The sequence below is a fragment of the Toxotes jaculatrix genome, chromosome 17 (assembly GCF_017976425.1).
Source record: "Toxotes jaculatrix isolate fToxJac2 chromosome 17, fToxJac2.pri, whole genome shotgun sequence".
Classification (NCBI taxonomy): domain Eukaryota; kingdom Metazoa; phylum Chordata; class Actinopteri; family Toxotidae; genus Toxotes; species Toxotes jaculatrix.
Window position 1 is genome coordinate 6,843,641 of NC_054410.1, and position 22,451 is coordinate 6,866,091.

At 41.5% G+C, this 22,451-nt stretch overlaps 1 protein-coding gene across 3 annotated transcripts in view; it reads right to left on the reverse strand.

Annotated features, from left to right (window-relative positions):
* Positions 1 to 22,451, reverse strand: part of fndc3ba (fibronectin type III domain containing 3Ba) — an 89,157-nt gene that overhangs the window by 24,602 nt on the left and 42,104 nt on the right. For all 3 annotated transcript variants that reach the window (XM_041060653.1, XM_041060654.1, XM_041060655.1), the window contains exons 4-13: positions 20,982 to 21,058; positions 18,065 to 18,296; positions 17,742 to 17,913; positions 17,296 to 17,426; positions 4,900 to 4,958; positions 2,447 to 2,598; positions 2,274 to 2,333; positions 1,957 to 2,095; positions 1,307 to 1,360; positions 875 to 999 (exon numbers count right to left, since the gene is read on the reverse strand). In XM_041060653.1, the coding sequence (XP_040916587.1) occupies positions 875 to 999; positions 1,307 to 1,360; positions 1,957 to 2,095; positions 2,274 to 2,333; positions 2,447 to 2,598; positions 4,900 to 4,958; positions 17,296 to 17,426; positions 17,742 to 17,913; positions 18,065 to 18,296; positions 20,982 to 21,058 (1,201 nt within the window). The remainder of the gene's footprint in view (positions 1 to 874; positions 1,000 to 1,306; positions 1,361 to 1,956; positions 2,096 to 2,273; positions 2,334 to 2,446; positions 2,599 to 4,899; positions 4,959 to 17,295; positions 17,427 to 17,741; positions 17,914 to 18,064; positions 18,297 to 20,981; positions 21,059 to 22,451) is intronic.

A 22,451-nucleotide genomic window follows, 5' to 3' on the forward strand; every position in this document is an offset into this window, starting at 1 on the left:
GAACGAAAAAAGAAAAGATCACTGAAATGAATGCTTGTTTGGTTGCAGGCAGGGATGGGGGTGTGGGAAGCTCCCAGTGGATATAGTAAGAAAAAAAATTAAAGAGGAGCAATGATAGGAGGAAGATTTATACATGTCGAAAACCAGACAGAAAAGACAGTGGAGGGGTGAAGCTAATATGCGAGCTGGATTTGAATATATAACCAGCAGCAGAGGTCTGAGAGGTTGTAAAACTTTTTTCAAGTAAGACAAATAGCCAATAACCAGAAGCGTGCGTGTGCCGAGTGTGTTTGTGTGAGTATGTGTGTCCACAGTTTCAAAGGGGAATCACACTGAAGGATGCATTAAGGCCGCTTTGAGCTCAACCAGAGAGCACATATCTCCTCCCTCGCTCCTACTCCCCTCTATCACCTCCTCCCCTTTCCCTGTCACCCTAACGACCACAGGCGAGATGCTCCCCGCCATAATGACAAAGAGGTGACGAGAGGACAGGGGAAATGGAGGGAAAATGAGAAAGAGGGAGAGGACTCATCTCACATGCAGAATAATAGCTACACATAAGCTAGTGCATGTTTGTGTGTCTCCGTATGCCATCATGGTGGTGTACGGTGCATGTTTTGGCTGACATTGATATAATTTGCTCCCACAGGTATCAGTATCCATGGTTACTAAAAGTACGGTTTGCGATCTCACAAGGGACAACTGTCAGGAGTGTGTAAAGCTGTCATGTAATTTAACAAATCCATGCTCCTACTGTACATGAACAAAGAACAAGGAAATGTTATGACACGTGCCTTGTGTTATTTTTGATGATGTGTTTGTGTATAGCATGTACTGTATGTGTGTTTGTGTACTCCGTAATTGGCAAAAGTACCTTGTGCCGATGTCGTTGTGCGCAGCCACTCTGAACGTGTAGCCACAGGCGGGGAACAGTCTTGTCAGCTTACAGTGTCTCTGGTTCCCAAAGTAACATTCTCTGAAAACACTGTTCTTCTTTCCCTGGAGGGGAGAGAAGAGGAGAGATGGATGACGAGAAAAGAAAGTAAGAACAGAGGGACAAGATTAATTGCAAGAAGAGATTAAAGAACAAGGTAAAACAGATGAAGAAAAAATAGAATGACAGTGAAAAAGTACAAAGAGGTGAAGAGGAGTGCCAGACAAAGAAAAAGAATCATTCACAGACTTAGTTCATCTTTCCTGATGAGCTGAATGTTAATCTATTTAGTGACGTCTGTCATATTCATAAGTGCTTTTTTAAAATAAGGGGAATGCATGACAGATGATAAACATCAAGAGTGAGACTTACCTCATCCCACTCGAGCAGGTAGTTTGTAATTTTGGATCCGTTGTCACCTGGGGGCTGTGGATGACAGGGAAATGGACCAAGCAAGGAAGACAAGAGACAAGAGGAGAGAGATTAGCCAAGGATAAAAGACTGACACTGAGACAGACAAAATACCTGCCGTGCTTTTATGATTGGCCTCATATCCTGTCTGGGTGACTGATGTCATTCTTTATCAGGGACAGTGTGAGTGGCTAAAAACTGCTTGTGTGGAAAAGGTCAGAGAGGACACGGGGATGCTCGCTGACAGCAGTGTGTAACAATGCAAGAATGTCTCTCTATTAGGTGCTGCAAGGCTGATAGAATCAAGATAGAAGATAAACCAGGTGAAGCAAAACATACGGTGTTCTTTCATCTGGCAATTAAGTTGTCTTCCTGCCAAGTGTCTGACTGTACAAATACAGTGTGGAAGACACAGACACATTGGATTAGAGATAAATTCTCCTGTGTTGTTTTTGTAGCAGTAGATTGAGTTATAAAAACCTAAGAGCAAATGTGCCCTCAAGACTAACAACAACTGACTAACTGTCATAAATTTAAATGTTTATCGGGGTGAAAACGCTTCATCAGCTTCAAAATTAAAAAGGGGTGGCTCATCATATCTGTGCCAGTACCTTCCACTGTAGGCTTAGGGTGCTCCTGGTGCGGTGGGAGAGTTTAGGGGGTAACGGGACGTCAGGGACGCTGCAGTGTGTGGTGAACGAGCCGGCCTCCGAACACGAGCCTCGAACCGAGTTGTACATTGCCGAGACCCTGAAACATACACAAAAAAAAAAAGACACCAAACATTTAAAAATATGAAAGGATTCCTGTTTTAGGCAACATTCAGATGTTTAGAAAAGAGATCTATGAACCAGAAGAAGTATGTAAGTAGTTTAAAATAACAGAACATGACATATAATCCAGAAAGATCCGTCAAAAGCGTCCTTACCGTACGTGGTAGTCTGTCGCTGGCCTTAGGTCTTTCAGATGGTACTCCAATTCCTCGCCACTAAAACACAGACACATGTACACAAACACAAAAAAAAAGTCACACCAGAGCACTTTAGCTGAGGTTATATGAACTGTATTTGAAGCCAATGGTGCATTCTTTTAGCGTCCTACCTGTATATGAGTCGATACTTTCCATCTCGTCCCTTATCTGAGAGAGAGACCTCGTAGGAGCAGGACACAGGCATCCCGTTACTATGCCTGTTCACCAGTCCTGCCGGGGGGGCCCAAGACAGCCGTGCAGCCCGCGCCTGCACATTGGACACCTACAAGACACACATAAAGATTTATACTGTATGTTATATACAGAATGAAATTAAGTATGGTTTCCCATGCACAATATTTTTCCTTGTATGTGCTGTGTATGTACTTTATTTGTAAATTATGCTTTCTGTTCTATTTTACTCTACTCTATTTAAATTTATTCTATTCTGTTGTGTTCTCTTCCATCCTAGGCAGCTGTAAATCAAACCCCACAAATATGTAAAATCGTTCTATGGAGGTGTGTTTTTTACTATAATTTTGAATGTGCCTGTGTGTTTGTGTGTCTGTTCATGTATTTGGCTCTGCGTGTGTGTGTCTATCTCAGTAAAACAATGTGTCATTGAAACCATTACTCCAGATTTGGTTCTTCTTTCTGGCTCTGCCGCATCCATGCTAGGAATGCACAAGAAAATTAAAACGAACAAACACACACAAAAAAAAAGGTCTGCATGTTTGTGTGTTTGACTGCCTGAAAGTGTGCACATGTTTATGGGAGTTTTAGCTGCAGCACATGGTGGGTGAGCCAATTTAACGTGATTTAGCACAGGCTGCTGCAATTCCAGACTCCACATCCACTGAATTGGCGATGAATGTGCCTTGAGGGCACTGAAAACTGCAACCATGCCTAGACTGTCTATGAGGAAGAGCAACAGACAGACAGGAAAAGATGGAGAGACATTTCATTGTGAATTGTGATCATAAAGATTGGGTTCTATGAAATCAAGTTACTGTGTCCACATCCCTGAGAACAAGTGATACCAGCACTTCAACCAAATGAATTACCTGATGATGTCTGCGAGAAAGAAAATGCCACAAAGATCCATGAAGTCAAAAGTAAAAAGAGGATAAGAAACAGAAATAAAAAGCACCATAGAGATTTGTCATCTTTTGTCCCTTTGACCCTGAGAGACAGCCTGTTCTTCATTTGACAGACTGTTGCACAAAGGCCATTGAAAGTAAAGGGGTATTCAGTATGGTATAGGATACAGTATAATCCACTGTGTATTCATCGGCAGTTGTAGTCTTCTATTCACTGTTCAAGTCAGTTAAGACAATTAATAACTGTCTGATTTGACCTTGCACCTTTGACTTTCCATTTCTTTCTCGCTCATAAATCCATACAATGGCTGCTTTTATGTACATGTACAGTGTCAGTCCAATCACAATGTGATTTAGAGTCCCAAACCACTTCCTACACCTTTGTGTTATTCACTTTGCTTGTATTTGCACAGGACTTTTCCACACCAGTTAACATGGAATGAAAGTGAACGGTGAAACTCGCAGTGATTCTGCACTGGTGCTGATTTTTATGATCCCCTACCACTTACTCAAGGTACGGGCCCCAGATAATGGATCATCATATAAACTTTACCATATCAATTTAAACTCTCATTCAGCGCTCCCATGGATACACCTTTCTGAATATGTCAAGAGGCACAGGTTCTGCTGTACGTGACCCAAACCAAACTCCTGCCTCTTATATAAATACATTACAGTGATGAAGAGTCACTGAAGAGTCAAAATGAAGTTTATGACACAAAACCGCAGCGACAGAAAACACTCTCAAAATTGCTGTATTTCCTCTTTCCCTCCCAATTCTATTTCCTCTCAGCATCAACTACAATAAACTTGCTGTGTCAGTGAAAAGGTCATCTGAGGTAATGACAGTAGATAAATCACTACTGTACATCAACTTCTGCTCTCTTTCACGTATTTAATGACATATCCCTCTCTCTTTATACTCCATTTTCTCTTTCTCTCATCGCTGCTTTCTCGCTGTCTATTTCAACCCCTGATATAAACTCACAGATATCAAATGGTCCAATTGCACAGCCTGCTGACCAAACTGCTTTAACTGGGAGGGAGCAATTCCTCTCCAGCAAACCATGTCTGCAGCTCATTCATTCACATAACCCCTGAGGGGAGAAAAAGGGCTGTTACAGTGTTTTTCAGCTGATAAAGGCATACTGAAGCAAATGACTAGGATGAATAGATGCTGCCCTCATGTGGCCAGGCTGAGCAGAGCTTAAATGAGCCATTACCTTCCAAGTAACCATCACTAAAGCCCTAAAAATGACAGAGGTAAACTGCACACACCCGTCAATATAATTATTTTTTTCAGTCTAAGCGTCTGATTTTTATGTTAATCACAGAGACAGGATGGAAGTATGGAAAAGACATCAAAACTCATGCCAGCTATGACTGCATTAGACAAGGAGGTGATTGATGAAAGTGGTTGTGTGTGTTGAGTCTGTATGTATGTGTATGTGTGCGCAGTTGTGGGAGGATGTATTCATACCAACCTGTGGTTTGTCAATTGTAGACAGCATGTCTTGAACACGTTTCCCCTCTGAATCATGATCTGAGGAGACAGAGACAAAGAAAAATTATAATCTGAGCAGACTGAGACAAAGATAAAAAGCAATTACCAAAAATCAATTACAGGAGGTGTCTGTAAGGTAATATTCAGCAAAAAAAAAAAAAACACAGACTTACAAGCTGTGTTTAACACATGGAAATCTTGAGGGCATTTCTGCCACATGTCAGGTCATGACTGCAATCTTCCTACATCTCAGATTCTGGCTCTTGACTTTTTCTTTTAAATTAAAAAAAAGAAAAGAAAAGAAATATTCCACCATCCCAAGTTTCTGTTTTGAAACTTGGGATGGTGAGGTATTTGGTGGGGGTATAACTTGGGATGCGCAGTATTTTGGCAGCTCTGCTAAAGAAGCGGCTGTTGACTGACAAGGAGAGGTTTTTCAATTCCCTCAAGCCGTGTTATTGTGATATCTAGAAATCTATGGCTCATTATTGCTCAAGGTCCGCCAAGGCTTGCATAGATTGCAAAATTGTAGGGTCAGAAAAAAGTCAGCTAAATGCATTTTGACTCCCCAATCAGCCCTAATATTGTCTGAGAAAATATCCTATCCAACTAGTAATGCAGTCATCTGTGTAAAAAAAAGAACAGAAATAACCCAAAATAGAGTAAAAACAGACCTAAATTCTTGTGTTGTCTAACAGTGTGTGATGCAACACTTGTTTTCTTCAGCGAGCGCCTATTTCATCTCATCAAGTCATGAAGAACACAGCTCTTGGAAAAATCACTAAATTATCCAGCGCTCCACAGAAAAGCATTAGTCACGAATTCCTGACCCTGAGGAAATAAAATGGGGATCACCAAAATAAAATATATATATATATATATATATGGCTCACATTCCACAGTGACTGTTCTGCTCTTTGGAGTCATTAGCTCATAGAAATCATTATCCTAATCGTTATTATGTATCATTTGCAATCAATTGTCCCTACACCTGAGAGTAATTATCCGCAGAATGATGTAACGTCACCAGTGTTGTTGAGGCCCCACAGTACAGCTTGTTACGCATTTAATTTGTATATAATGTTGTTGGATTTTTTTTAAATAAAAAATTAAGATATTAGGAGCATTAAGAGATTTTCCCTTAGAACCATTTAAAGAAGCAATTTTCCTACTTTATTTAATTTCATTTAATAACCACACACACTATATATATATATATATATATATATATATATATATATACTGTATATACGGTACTAAACCAGATAATTAACATACGTGGTCCCCAGCATGAGGCTCCAAGTTGCTATGTTGTGTGGGATAAGAACACATATCCCTCCATAAAATACTGATCAAACACAGGTGCAGTATCATAGGAATAACATAGGCTCTTTTATACACTGAGGATATGTGCAATTACTTTGTGATGGCGTAGAATCAGCGTAATCATTAGTTGAAGCCCAGAAAGTCATAAAGGTCACTTATTAGACATAAAATGCTTCCATGTAATGTGAGCTGGCCTCTTTTTTTTTTACTCTACCATGTACCTGAACTGTGGGGTGCTGAACAGCCTCTCTGAGTGAGGGGGGACTACTCCACTGTAAGGCCATGTACACAATTAATTATATACACACAGCATAAACATATACACACACAATCGCACAAGCATGCACAGGTCTGGTCCAGTGAGATGACATGACTAAAGGTGATTTAGTGGACACTCGGGGTTGTTATAAGGGCGAGAGTGTGTGTGCACATGTGTGGGTAATGGAAGTCTTTCCCCCTTGTGTGATCCCCGCAGTTGAGGTTTTTCCGACCAGAGGAGGCCTGCTTTCTCCATCTGACTCTGACCACTGTAAATCACACAGGATCACAGGATATGTATATGTGTGTGTGTGTGTGTGTGTGTATGGCTCTCTCTGTGTGACGGTCAGCAACACAAAATCTCTATGAAACCAAGTTGGCTTGATGAGCGTGATACTGTGGCAAGAGGACTTGAATTAAATAGGCATTAACGCATAACTGCTCGCATACATGAACACAAAGGACAAAACAAAGTTATAGACACACGTATGCACACACTCACAGTATACTTGTGTACAAATCTGTTTGTGTTTCAAACAACGGCGTATACTTAGAGCAAGTGATGAATGAGAGATTGTGCGTGTAAGTGTGTGTGTGTGCATGTGCATGTGTGTGTGTGTGTGTGTGTGTGTGTGTGTGTGTGTGTGTGTGAGTGGCTAAGTCCCTCTGACAGATTCTGTGGAGGAGAGGGCCTTACTGTGCCTGGGGGTACACTTATGAGTCATGGCAACAGTGATGTCATGGAAGCACAACCTCAAGCTGACCTCTGAGTGTATGAGTGTGTGTGTGTGTGTCTGTGTGTGTGTGTGTGTGTGTGTGTGTGTGTGTGTGTGTGTGTGTGTGTGTGTGTGTTAGACAGAATAAAAAAGCAAGCCCAGGAGAGAGACTGCAAGAGTGTGTGTCTCCAAACTCCCAGTATCAGGTTACAGGAGATTGGTTATGGGTGATATGAGGAGGGTAGTTAAGCTACTGTGTGTGTGTGTGTATGTGTTTTGGGGATGGCAGAGAGTTCAACAGGCGAAGTACACATTCTGCATCACTGCTAGACACATTAGCTCATTAAGGCTCCTTTTTGTTTTTTCACAAACCCACTCGTCCCCTTTCATCCATTTGGACAAAACTGAACTTTTCTCTTCAACGGAATAAAAGCACACTCACAGACCCACAGCTCCAGACATGAACACTTCAGTTGGCTCACAGGCTGACCCACCTTATTCCACCCATACATCACAACTGAGCAAAAAAGGAGAATATGGCCTGTTTGGCGCTGCAGTCCTGTAGCTACTTGTCAAGTGCAGCTAATACCGCTAAGAAAAGAAGAGGTGGAATTCCATTACAGCATTTCATTTCAGCTGTCATGTTCAGCAAACAACAGATGTTCAAAATCAAACAATAGCCAAAGGCTGATGAACAACTTCTCTGGAAGTTGGTGGTTATAATTGGGAATGTGGGAAATTAATTTTGTTTTTCTGCTTTTACCATAAGATGAAAGACAGAAACCGAGGCTGTGATTGTTTTTTTTTTTCTCAAGAAGTGATAAGATTTGGAAATTTCCTTAACGAAGAAATGTTTAATTTAGTTGCTTACATAAAGAGAGAATTAGGAGAAAAGATGTTAAGACAGCCATGTACCATCATTTCAAGACTGTTAAAAATGAATGATCACAAATTTCAGATATTTAGTCACATTTTCAATTCACAGTAAATGCAAAGATACATTTTTGTATTAGTATATAACAGCCCCTTTCTTGTTCTTGCTTGCTTTTCATATGATTGTCTATATTAATCACAGTAAATTTAGGTCAGTGAGTGATTGCCTTTACATTCTGTACAAATCAGTATTAGGTTCTCAAAATCACACGTAGATATCTCTAATTGTAATTATTCACGTAACAGCTTATGTGTTACATTTTATTCCAGTTAAAGAAATGCTATTCAGTTAACTTTACTTTCCAGTGTTACCTAAACAAAATACAACACTAAATTTGGTTATACAGTTTAGTTTCACTTCCTTTTGGCTGAATCAGAACCTTGAAGGACCCTAAATCTAGTGGTTACATTACTCTGCTACTTACATTTCTACACTGAATGTAGATTTTTTTCAACACTATGAAAAAAAGTTGGCTAACCCACAAACTCAGTTTGTTACAGAAGAAAGAGATTTATTTAATATTTCAGGAGACCAGTAATAAAGTTTGAAAAACACTACTGCTTTACCTCACCGCTGAGTGTTATGACTCGCTGTGGTTGTTGAGTCCAGCTGTTTAAGTGTTTAATAGAGAACAACCACAAAGAGTTGATGCTGACGGCTGAAACAGAAACTGAACCTCTTCCCAGTCCAACTCCACACACACACACACACACACGCTCTTCTGTCCTTACTGTCCCTCACCTCCTCTCTTTTCTGTTTATGTGCTGCCCACGCACCCTCACTTCCTCTCCTCGTCTGACCTCACATCCTGTCTGTGTCTGACCGCCTGTGTTTGATTACCGAGGACAGCCAGACAGAGTGAGGGAGCGCAATGGACAGCAGGAAAAGAGGAGGAATGAGGAATTGGGGAGGGGGAGGCATCAGCCCAAGCCAAAACCAGGCGAGAGGGGGATTTAGGGGAAGAAAGAGAGACACTGAAGGACAGACTGCAGAGCAGGAGAGAGGACAGGCAAGAGGAGTCTGGGTAAGAGATTAGGTACAAAAACACAAGGAAATTGAGAGACAAAGAGCGAGCCAGGGATCAACAGAGGGGAGGAGAAATGGAGGGATGAAAGGAGAGAGGAAGGAGAGGGCTTAGGAAGATGTGAGGCAAGGATTACACAACCTTATGTGACATCATCAGAGGGCGCAGAGCAGATGCACACCACTGATCTCAGTGTGGTAGTATTTACAAACTGAAAGTCTTTTTTTAAGTCACTGTAACAGAGGGGATAGGAGACGCTGGTTCTGGAAGCATTTTACGCCACTGCAAATTCCCATTACAAAGTTTTCTTTTACTTAAGTATTCAGTGTCCCACAACACATGAACCCAAATGTCTCCTGGGTAATCTAACAATATTACACATTTATCTCATGTTTTTTTTTTCACTTTGGTGTGGTGGCCCTAAATTCTACCATATACATTAGCCTCAGCCACTGCAGCTAATGCAGAAGAAGCTACTCATGGTCGCAAATCAGAGCTGAAACAAATAACACTTTTTTCAGTTGTTTAACTTCAGTATCCAGTCTCTATGCTAAGATAAAATAACCACATGAAATAAATCCACACTGAAACTGTTCCATGGAACAAAAGAGGGAAACACATTGGATTATCTGGAAGCACACACACACACACACATAAATACTTAATGTGAGCATTATTCTGTCTATATGTGTTTCACTGTCTGTCCTCCACTTTCTAATTCTCCCATTTGCTTCTTTAGTCTTCTCCAAATACATGGACATATTTACAAGAATCTTTTTGAACGTTACACACCTACATACTTCAAAATTAATGGCGTCACTTGCAAAAAGAGCTACAGTAAAACCCAGTCACTTTGACACTGAGGAGGTTGCATTCCTCCTGCATGACAGCCTGTGGTTCTTAGACACAGTCTGTCTGCGCTGGGACAGAAAAAGACCTTTAAGGCCTGGAAAAAAAATGTGAAAAATGTGGCAACGGTCGCTCACTCAGCCCCCCACTACACACACACATACAGGGCCAAAGGCAAAGGGTGTGTGTGTGTGTGTGTCGTCCTACAGGAACAAAGTGAGATATGACACCCATCTTTAGAAGCCTCTAATCAGGGAGTACAAAGCAAAGTGACGAACACTCAGCAGGAAAGGAGATAGAGAGAGAGAGAGCGAGAGAGAGAGAGAGAGATGAGAGGGAGGACAGACAGAAGTGGACAGAGAGGAAGGACGATAGAGTGAGAGAGAGGGAGGAGAGGAAAGAGGAAAATGGAGGTAGTGAGGGGCACAGACCTTGGATTCCACACTATTATCATCTGCTGCATAGTGAGCATTCCATCTGTTCAACAGCTGGGCTACATGGACACACACACTCTCTCTCTCACTCACTCACTCACACACACACACACACACACACACACACACACACACACACACACACACACACACACACACACACACACACACACACACACACACAAACAGTAGAGAAGTCATTGGGACATGCCTGAAATTGTGGTTGTCATGGTGAAGGTTTGGTTCTCATGGCCAGAGTCCCGATCGTTTATTAAGGGGATTAGAGAGGGGGAGACATACAGAGAGACTGGCACAGAGAGATGGAGACGTAGAGTAAGAAAGAGAGCAAATAAGGACAGAGGAAAGCCAAAAAAAAGTCTAAATTAAAATTCAAAAATAAAACCCAAAACAGAGAGGACTGTAAGAGACGCATAGAGGCGGACATGTAAACAAGCAACTTGGTTATTGTCGTCTGTCTGCACTAATATGATTTATTGTACTTGGTGTAAATGAGAAACCCAGTTTTCTTAACTGGGGTAAAGACTGAGAGAATCAAGTTTATACAGCTTGATTTCTGTTAGAGGAACTTGATTTATGGGGAATGCATAACCAGATTTCTAAAAGTGTGTATGACAAAAATCTGTAGAAACTCTTTCAGTGGCAGCAACGCAGTGCAATCTCAACAAAGATCATGTGCCCCAATGTCTAGAAATATGAAATTCAAAGTCCAACTTAAATTGAAACTAAAACAAATAAGTCACAGTATAAACACATATAACTGAATTCTCCAATTCTCTGCCTTAACCTGATTTCTCTCAATAACAGGGTTTCATGTGTGCATGTAAGGGCAGACAGAGAGAGACAGAGAGACCTTGTCCACTGCAGCCCTCTCACTAAGGAGAGAGACGAGTGTCTCAACTGCAAAGCGACACAAAAACTCTCTCCACTTTTCCAAGAAGACTACGAAGAGCGTGCACATGTATGCACGTGTGTTTGTGTAAGTGTGTACGTGCTGCGAACGGCGTAGCGACCTGGCCAGGCAGTGAGGGATTATGGGGGATGAGTTTCTCAGAACCCTGACCCCATCCGACCCTGCTCAGCCCAAAAAGTCTTGCGAGTGTGACTGCAGACTGGCAGACAGAGTGGAAGACAAATCCACAGTCTGACAGACAGCAAAGCCAGAAAGGGAGAGTGACAGTGGCAGAGAAATGAAGAAAGGCAAACAAAGAGATGAACGGAGAACACGGAAAGACAGAGCAGCAGACTGATGGAACTATAGGGACAGAGATAAAGGTGGACCAAGGTCGTCTTTATCTTTTTTTCATTTTTACATTATTTTTGAAAACTTGGTATGACATGGTAGCATCACTGTCCAACCAGCAATGACTTAAAAGTCAAAGTTAGAAAAGTGTACATGAGACACGGATGTTAAATTACCATTACACTTAGAGGGGCTTCTGCTTTCAGCATCTACCTTTGCAAAGGGACTACAAACACTTAAGCTGTCCTGTGCTGTAAAGCAATGCAAAGCCCAACAGAGACATATGATGTGAAAAAAAGGTATTAGCAGCTCTTTTCCACTGTAATCTTTTTTTGTTTACAGCAGTCACAATTAGTCTAACAATGCTTCATGCAAGAGCTTTAAATCTGCTCACAGTTTTTTCAATCACTTGAGCAGTAAGCCGTAGATGTCTGAGAGTTTGCACATTTCATCTACTGAGTTACTTAAATTGATTGGGACAAACTCAATTTTACCCCGATGAAGCAGCTAAAAAGACTTAATATTATGTAACACAGTTCTGGTTAATACAGTGTGGCTGGGTGCTGTGGTTTGATAGTGTGGCGAGTTTATCGCTTGTACCACAAGGTTCATTCAGCTGAATGGGGAAATGTCTGGTGTCCTCATTGTGATTGGCGAGAACAACCTCCCCTTCTAATCCCACTAGTCCTGTTACATGATATCAGCAGGAAAGACATTCCTCTGCTGGTAAAGCTATCCCTTGTTCTCTCTCTGTTTTCTGTACATCCCCCCTTTTTGGCTCTTTCATTCCCCAGTTTCTGTCCTTCATTTCTCTCCTTTCCTATTCTCTTGTCTTATCTCTGTCTTTTCTTTCTTCTCTCAACATTCCCTCTTCTAGTCTCTCTCTTCCACCCCGCTGCCCTCCATCTCGCCCTACAAACATGGCCGTATTTGGGTTTGAGGGAAGGGGCTGGAGTTTGTTGGGAATGGGGGGGGGGGCTGAGATTATCACCATGGTGATCCACATCAAAACAGTCGTCCAGTCAGGGAAGGGTGGGTATGTGCTCACACACTTCCCAGCCTGTTACTACATTTACAGCAGGAAGAGCTGGAAGACAAGTTTGATGTTAATATTAAGGGTTGAATCATGACTAGGTCAAAGGCCACAAGAGTTAATGAGGATGACCTCATCAAAACATTATAGGACATTGTGCTTTTAAAAGCCTCCTTTTATTACCATAAATGTTCCAAAACTGTTACTTCATTGCTACTGCAATTAGCCGGAAAAGGCAAAAAAGCACATCCCATGTCACTGATACAAGAGAAGACAGTGATGGTTCTGCCTTCCTGGAATCATATGTTTATATTACATTTTTATGGTCACCTTATGTTTTTCAATGCCCTTGTACTTTCTGGAAAGGCACCATCTAAAGGGTTCATTAGTGATAACTAAAGCCATATTTTACTATTGCTTTATAGATCCGTTGTTGGATTTCCAGTTTGTAAACCATCCCTCTGGGTAATGTTTATCATTCTCCAGCAGGACACTTGCCCTGCCTTTTTAGATCTTTAGTTGAACAGGAAGACCCTCCGATGAACCTCTTGACCTCTGACCTTCATGAGAAAAGCAGGACCATGATCGGTTCAGTAGCAACTTAACTTATTTAGAAGTACAGATTTAATGGGTTATAATAAGCTATTATTATAAGCAGTGAGAAATCTGCTACTATTTATTAATGGCTTACTATGACCTGACTGATTATTAATGGCTTAGTAACTTTTAATAGGCTAAATTAAAGGACATCAGTTCAGTCAATTAGGCAAAATTATATCTGAGATTTGAATGGGGGTTTCTCTGCCAATTCATAAGTTTGAACTGAGATTTAATTTAAAAGAAGAAACTGAAACACATTTACCTCCCATAAATTAAGAAATACCACATTCTTTATCTAACAAATTGAATGCTGATTTAACCTAATTTGGCCAGGTATGACCAGTAGCTTATGGTGATTAATGTTAGTAACTGGCAGCAAATTTCAGACAGATACTGCTGTGTCACTGACAGACTCTGTTCACTTGTGTTAGTTAATCACGCTACATTTTAGCATTTAAAATATCTCATAATCATGTTATGGCAACAGTGGCTGCTAGTGGTTCTGCAAGAAATATGCGAAGGTAAGGCAAAAAATAAAATACTGAGTAATTTCTCACAGTCTACCATGTATGGTAAATATTCTATGCTTTTTCTGAAGTGCATCAAATCATGATGATGGTATTGTTGTTGGCATTTTTATAACGTTATTATTAAAACCAGAAAAGGGAGGACAACGTGGAAATTTGTATTCTTGGAAGAATACGCCAGAGGAAAAATTAACTAATAAATATAATTCAAAAATTTCATCAAGTCTGGAACAAGGAATGTGCCAAGAACTGAGGGAACTTTAAATTCCAGAAGAGTTTTCCTTGTTTCAAAACATCCTTCTTGGCACATTTTCATTATGTTTGGCAAAGAAAGAAAAATCTTTGGTAACTTCTTTGGTTTAGATTCACTATGTCAGCAGTGAAGATGCATGAAATGCTTTCCTTTAATTGTTCTGGTAAAATGATTGTGCAACTGAAAATGAACTTTAAGGAATTCCAAAGAAACTTTTGAGGAAAAAGAAAAAAAAGCTAGTTATATTATTAAGTTAAATTTCCCATCGACATAATAGATAGATATGTTTCCACCACTGTAATATCTATGACCCTTATTATTTTCCTCATATCTCATTCACACAGCCAACATGGTGGACACAGCAGTCATTGTGCACATCTGGTTTCTCCTGAATTCGCAGCACTTGGCAATGACGTAGAACCAAACATGGAGGAGCTGAGGGTGCTGGTCCATCTGTTTCTGCTGAAATCCCAGTTTCTCAGAGTGAGAGACAGGATCTGCGGTGGTGATGATGCAGAGCCAAGATGGAGGAATAGAGGGGACGGGGCCCACATCTGTTTCTGCTCAGTAAGCAGCTCAGTTCTGAGGAAAAAGGCCTGTAGAGCTAGCTTTACTGGGGAATGGTCACTGTGCTCGCCAAGTCAGCCTGCTGCCTTACTGGCACTGGGGCAATAGCCACACACACACACACACACAGGCACACACACTAACAAGACCAAGGGCATCAAGGGCAAAGCGTAGGCGGCACTGTGTGTGTGTGTGTGTGTGTGTGTGTGTGGTATTCTGGGTTGGACCATACTTGGATGCACCGGGCCAAGAAGCAACTTTGTCGGAATGTTTGCACTCTGCTCTTAAACTCTCTGTCTCTCCGTCTTTCCATCTCTCCGTCCTGTGATGTAGGAGTTCTGGTTAATTTTTTTCTCTTCACAAACCTTCCATCCATCTCCCTCCTCTCTCATCTGTCCTTCAAATCCTGCATTCCACTCTTTTCTGTTTGCCCCCCTGCCTCCCGCCAATCCTCTGGACCCTTATGCTCTGATTGTTTTACAGGAAGCCCAGTCACGGGGTGTTTGTGCATGAGTGTGCTGGTGTGTGTATGTGTGTGCGTGTGCGTCTGTTGTGTGGTACATCTAGCTGACTCAGCCTGATCTCCACCCCAGTACTGAGACCCTAATAGACCAGAACAGACAACCGACAACATGCTGACATGTTCCTGTCTGTCATGTGTGTTATTGTTGTTTGAGTGCTACAGTATGTGCCGCATGAAACCTTGCTTTACTTTTCCTCCTTGTGCGCTCCTCTAAGATAATTCTCTGATACATGTTCTGCGGCAGACTGGTGTGTGAGTGTACACTGTAAGAAGCTGTGCCCTCTCCCCTCAAACACTGCCTCTTCTTTATGTGTGCATTTTGCATTTGCAGGTGTCCAGACTTGTGAAAGCACTGTTTATGAGTATATGTGTGCAGGTCTAAATGCATTTTTGTGTGCAAGCGATCTAAATGACTTACATATCAATTATCAGTTATCAGCACCGTTAATCAGTTAATCTTCTGATGATCACATCATCCATAAATAAACTCACAGTCTCAGCTCCTGTGACCTGTTTTAGTAAGGAAGATTGTCCCAGTGAAAATCTTTACAGTGCGTTTCTGTGGATTATCCAAAGCAACCAGGACATTTTTTTCTGGAAAGAGTTGTTGCTGCTGAATTTTTTAAATGCCATTTTTCAGTGCTGTGAGCAGCACAAACAAAATTCCAGTCATTTCAAATATACTGACATGGAAGCAGAACTCTCAGAGATTAAAAAAAGAAAAAAAAAAAAAACTTTCATAATGTTTTCATCCGGCTCAACCAAACCACACCAGTTATGTTTATGAACTTGAAACAGTTTTGCAATCCAAAATATGCAGTAAGTCCAAACAAAATTCAATATACAATACAATTCCGTCACAACAACACTAAAATTACATAACAACATAGCTATGTTCCAACATTTTCAGAGTTTATATGTAGGAAAACACAAGTCTCAGGGATCTGGGACACACACATATTCCCACACCTGGCCCAGATGGAATATTCCTCTGATCTGACACCATGTTGTGCGGGACCAAACCAAAGTTTTATGAGGAGAGTAAACTTAAAAAAAGAGTTTGCCAGTTAAAATGACAGAGTAGATGAATGTGTGTATCCCTCTATGTTTGTCTGTCATCACCTCTACAGATAGCTCTGTGTGTTATATGTGTGTGTGTGTGTGTGCATAAACGAGATCCTCTGCTCTTTTTAATAACTCAGACATACATCTGACGTGTCAAAAGACATGTCATTAAAGAGGAACAGTACCACAAGTCAGTATGTGTGGACCGAATGTCTTTGCACATGTGCACTTTTTTATGTGCATGTGCGACAAGGTTGAGCTGTGGTGTCTAAATCTCAGAGCTCAAAGGTTTCCTTCATCTCAAGCAGGACTCTACAGGTATGTGACCCCCCCTCCCCCACCAGCCCCCTCACCCCCTCACCCCCCTGCTCCTGTGGCTCAGCCTTCACCAACAAGGCCAGTATTGTAGCGAGAGTAAAACGATAGCGCTCAGGGACGGGTTCAGCTATGTGGTTACCCAGACAACTCCTCTTACTCTCTTCCCCACCTTCCCACCTCAGTCCCTCCATACTCTCCCAAATAGATCTCTTCATCTCATTGAAGAGGACAAAGCTAGTCACATAGAGACAGAGAGAGAGTGGTCAGAGAGGATAGAACTTATTCTTACACAAAGAGATATGAGCTGGTTGTGTAGTATGTTGAAATATCCACAATTGGGAGAATAAAAAAGCCCTACAGTGATATTGGTCTGCTGGTGGTTTTGGAAGGAAATTTTAAAATTGGCAACGGAAAAAACAAATGGCACTACGGTCCTTTGATTTTGCCCTTATTCATTTAGCATCTATCCCTGCATGTGTGTTTGTGTCTAACTGTGAGTGTTCTGTGTGACTTATTGACCGAAGGTGTTTCATGTTTAAAGTGAAAAACAACTAAATCAATGTATGCTTTCAAGAAAGGTAAACATAAAAGCCCACTGTGAACCTTCGCTGTTTATCAAGAGTTATTATTGTCATCAGGCATGTGTGCCATTCTCTCTTCCAGTTCTCTGTGTTTGTGTGTGTCCCACCTTGTGTGTGTGTCTCCGGTTCACTGTTTCGTGGACTGCTGCGGAGTCGTCTCTCTGGCTTCTTCCCTCCTGGACTGCTGACACCTCCCCCTGACCCCACTGACCCGAGCAATGGGGCGTGTGATTTGTTGCTGCATCACAAAATGAAATTACAACAGAATTCACAAGGAAATTAATGACTCAGTTAAATTCAGATCACATTTTTTATGTATTGCAAACTTTTAAATACAGTGCTGAGGGTCTCCACTTGTTTTTCTAGCTACAGTAAGAAATACACAAGCAGCTAATATGTTCTCACATTTGACTGAAAATGTTATGTGCATCAAACTTCAAGACTTATAAGGACAACATCTGAAAAACCTGCTGGATGTATCAAAATGTTAAATAATTTTTTTTTAAAAAGTCAACCAATTAATAGCAGAAGGCCAAGTAAACAGCATGGTCACCTGTATCCGTTGTGTGCTGGTCCCAGGCTGCCCTTATAGAGAGTGGAGGGAGGGGAGTTAAGTCGGTTCTGTCGCTCTAGTTGTCTCTGTTCCTTTATCTTTTTGGGCTGTGGCTTACTGTACGTCTCCTCTCTGCCTATGTAGTTAGACATCCCATAAACTGGGATGATTTCTGCAGGAGAGGAGAAGAGATATTTTACATCAGCCAAAAAAAATCTGTGCACAGCATATTTTTAATTGGAATAATAATTGAATTTTTAATTCCACATAAAGCCCCTGATTTTTTTGACAGTAGCCATTAAGTGAAGTCAGCATGTCAGTACCTGGATCGCCGTACATGGGGGGAAGGTGGTGCTGGTAGTACTGGTGGGGGGGCAGCTCTCCTGGGCTGACAGGGGGGTAGAAAGAGTGAGAGTTGGGGATGAAGTGAGGGTGAGCCAGGTAAGGGGGCAGGTGGTGTGTGGGGGAAAGGGCTGGAGAGTAGGAGGGAGGGTAGCACTCTGGAGACTGAGGGGTCACCACCACCCGGCGGACTCCTGTGGTATCCTCCAGCACCTGAGGGACAGCAGAGAAAAGAAAGGTGAGTGGGTGAGAGGAAATTTTGCATAGCGGCACTTCCAAATGGAAACTGGAACTTAAATTGCACAGTCTGTAATTCTGATTTCCTTGGATAGTGCTTATTCAAAGTGGTTCAGCAATCAGTTTGTGTTTCATTATCAAGTTTAAATTTAGCATTTGGTGCATGACACCAAAAATTAATTCAAGTCAAGAGGAAAAATTCACAGATTATCAGTTGAAGGCGATCAGCTCTTTAATTTTTCTCTTGCTTCTACAAATGATTTAAGCTGATGTTACAGGTTTTTATGTTCATAAAATTCCTAAATGCCTTAAAAGAATAGTTTGGTATTTTGGGAAATACATTTATTCGCTTTCCTGATTGTTGCATCGCTCTTATTAACTCTATGCAACACAGTGAACAAGCATAATTCCCAAAATGTCAAACCATTCTTTTAAAAACAGTCTTCATACTTATACTTTTAAGATATTTTAGAGATTCAAAGATCCTAGTTGTATAGCTGCCATCTAAAGAGTGTTTTGTTGCCCACTGTTTTGTAAGAGCAGATGTCCCGTCTGTCAAATGGTGGATATCTAATAAAGAAATTCATTTCACAATGTATTTAACAAGTGAGACATTGTGCTAACAGGATGCTTTGTCCCTTAAAGCGCTGAAGTGTTGTCATCAGATGGCGTGCAGATTTCAATAACAACAAGTTTCAAAGAACTGCCTCAAATTAACATAGATCCCATGCATGTATTCACTTTCAAATTCCTGGACTGGGACGGACACACACACACATTACAACTATTCAGACACTTTCACATGCTTGCATTCCAAGCACAGAGCAAACACACACTCCCTGCAGAGAGGGGAAGTCATCTGCTGGTCCCTAACAACAACAACACCACACACACACACACTAAATAACAGCACCCCAAAACCCCCACACACACTGAGAGGCAACAGACTCAATGCCAGAATACGACAGGCGGAGAGAAAGGAGCGAGAGTATTAAAGAGGTTCAGGAGGGGAGGACGGGGGTTACAGAACTAATCCGAGTGAGAAAAACTAAGAGAGGGGGAGACGAAGAGGAGGAGGAGGAGGAAGAGGAGGCCCCCTATCTGCCTCTCATCCCCTCCTCTGCTGCAGAAGAGAAAAACAGAGTGTTTACAGGAACACAAGGGCAAAGTCCCTGCATGAGTACATGTGGAACTGACCTACAAACCCACGCAACATTTACTGGCAAGAAGACACACAGACTTATTCCAGATAATACAAACTGGATGGGACCAACAAATGTGTGCACATGTGCAGACACACACGATCACAACGCAGCCATCAGCACAAATCACTGAGGACACGAACACAGACACACACACATGCAAAATCCATCTGTCAGTGCACTACTTTCCACCGCGGCAGTGCTCTTTCTCCATCCTTCTCCCAGCCCTCACCCCCCAAAAAAACCTACCCACCCAGTGCCTGTCTCCCCTGTCAGGCCTGTTTATCTAAGAATGACAGTGTTTCCCGCTCACACTTGGCCCCCATCCCTACTAACACACACCCACACAAAACACAAACACACACCAACGGTGAGCCAATGACCTGACTTCCATTGGCATAAGAACACAATCCCACCACACACAGACCACAGTTGTATTTGTAACTCTATACTTGTGAGGACAAACTATTGACTTGTGTCAATTCAATCACCTTTAACCCTCCATACCACCAGCATGCCATACCTAACTTTTACACAATTCATAATGTGAAAATAATAAATAATGTGCAGATTAAAGTCTTGTTTTGGGAAATCTAATTTTTCTTCTCTTGTTAGGACATCTGAGAGAAAAAAAACACATACACACACACACACACACACAGACACATATATGTGAAAGTCAGAGAAACAAATGCCTACCAACCCCCCAAACTCCCAAAATTCAGCACATTCCTGCTTGGTGCTTTGCTGGGGGAGGAGGATACTTGGATACTTCTCTTCCTAGACTACAACAGCTAGAATGGTTGCAATGCCTGATACATGCTTTCTGTGTGGTTTGATGGGCACAAGCTCGCCACAAATAGCCTGACCTCCATCATATTAATGCTTGCCATTCTTTAATGATGACCACTTGACCCACTTCTGATGGCCGTTCATCAAAAATAAACACTGCACAAGTCTAACAGCTCAAACTCTGCCAGCCATCTGCCCTGGATGTGCTTCATCTTTGCAATGCAACCCTTTATTTGGTTGTAAATACACAATTTTGATTTCACTTTCCTAACTGCATTTCAGGAATTTTCCAGAAACAAGCAAAAGCATGCTGAAACAAAGCAGAAGACACACTGTTCAACTAGCACCAATGCACTGACAGCTAATTAAATAAATACTGAACATACTTTTGCCCTGTGAAAACACGTTAAATCGTGGCAGAATTTTATACTTTTTATAATTGTTAGTAGGAAGAATATGACTTTAAGAGTCAATACTACATCACATGATGAAACTTTTTTTGGAAAAGAAACCACTGGCTAATTAAATGCAGTCGCGCTGTTCTCCTTCTGTGTCTGACTTTTTTTTTTTTTTTTGACTGTAACTCTCCCACACAACACAAACACATGATAAACAAAAAAAATGTCTGAGGGCATTAGACTGAGGAAAAACACACACACACACAAACCTGTGAGATGTATCCTGGGGGTACGTGGATGGGGGGGATTGACCCATTTGGGGACATCATGGGAACCTCAGCAGGACCTGGAAGGGAGGAGAAGGTTTATTTATCTAACCAGGCAACTCAAACTGAAGTCAATTCTCATTTACATTTGTCAATCAACAGAACACGTAAAGGGACACAAACACAGCCACACACACTGAAGGGAAGGGTGACACTAACACTTTATTTCCCACTGCCCCTTATTCCAGTGAATTTACATGTCAACTGAAAGGTTAATTGATAGGAGTAAAGATGTATAAGAGTAAATTCTATTATCTAAAGGTCAAAAAATGACTTCATTTTAGACTAACTGAAGAAAAAACTGTTTCTTGAATAGCTTTGAAATATTATCTGAGAGTGTTTTATCCTTGCCTGTTTTGTTCAATAGTGTCCTGTTGTATGGATGTATCATATCATGAAATAAATTTTTATTGCTGAAATTAGAGGGCTTTGTTCCCTTCAAGCCCACCTGCATGGCCCAAAAAAGCATACAAACATAAATCTAAATGTAAACCAGGCTTGTCCTCTTATATCTGGCAGGCCGACTGAAAGCAGTAGGACATGATGATGTCTGTATTCAGCAGCAGAATAATGATATATGCATGTACAACACACGAGGGCACAGTACTGCTCACTGAAAAAGAAAACCTCTGCTCTGAAGGAGACGCAAGAAAATCTAATAGAATTAGCAGATTGAAAATGATGTTGACTTTTCCACTATCCATATCTCCCCCCACCAAACCTCCCCGTCTCTCTCTTCCTCCGTCTTCCTGTGATGGAGGTCTGCGGCTGGTAAAGTCATTGGGACCCCGTTGGGACAGCTGGAAGCAGACCTGGCCTAAATATATAAATCACACTGCACATACACACACACACATACACGGAGGCCCTAGCTACCTACACATGGAAGCATGAAGGCACACTAATATTTTCTGCCCATGCAGCCATCAGTCAAATTCCAATTGAATATTCTAAAACCTGGTCTCCTCCTTTAAAGGGTAATTTCACCCAAATTACAAAACGTCCATATTTTCTCACCTTTAGTGGTATAACTGAGAAAATATGCTTTTTCCCTTCTGTAATTTAGGTGAACTGACCCTTTAACTCCTATTGTCATATATTCCTCCCTCCGGTAGCTTCTCTCTCCATCCTTCCCCCTCTGTCCACCCTTGTGTCACCCCCTTTTTTTAAGCTATTCTCTCTACCCTCACTCTTCAGCTCTTACTCACTTTATGTTGCTTTTCTTTCCATTTTTTTCCTCTTTTCCTGTCTACCACAATCCTTCCATCCCTGTTTTCAGGAATTCCTCCTGCAAGAACCTCCTGCTTTCCCTTGCTACACCTATTACTCACATCCCTCACTCCCTCCTTTCATTTCAAATATTACTCACTTCATCTCTCCCTTGCTTGCTTCATCCTTTCCCCATTCCCTCAG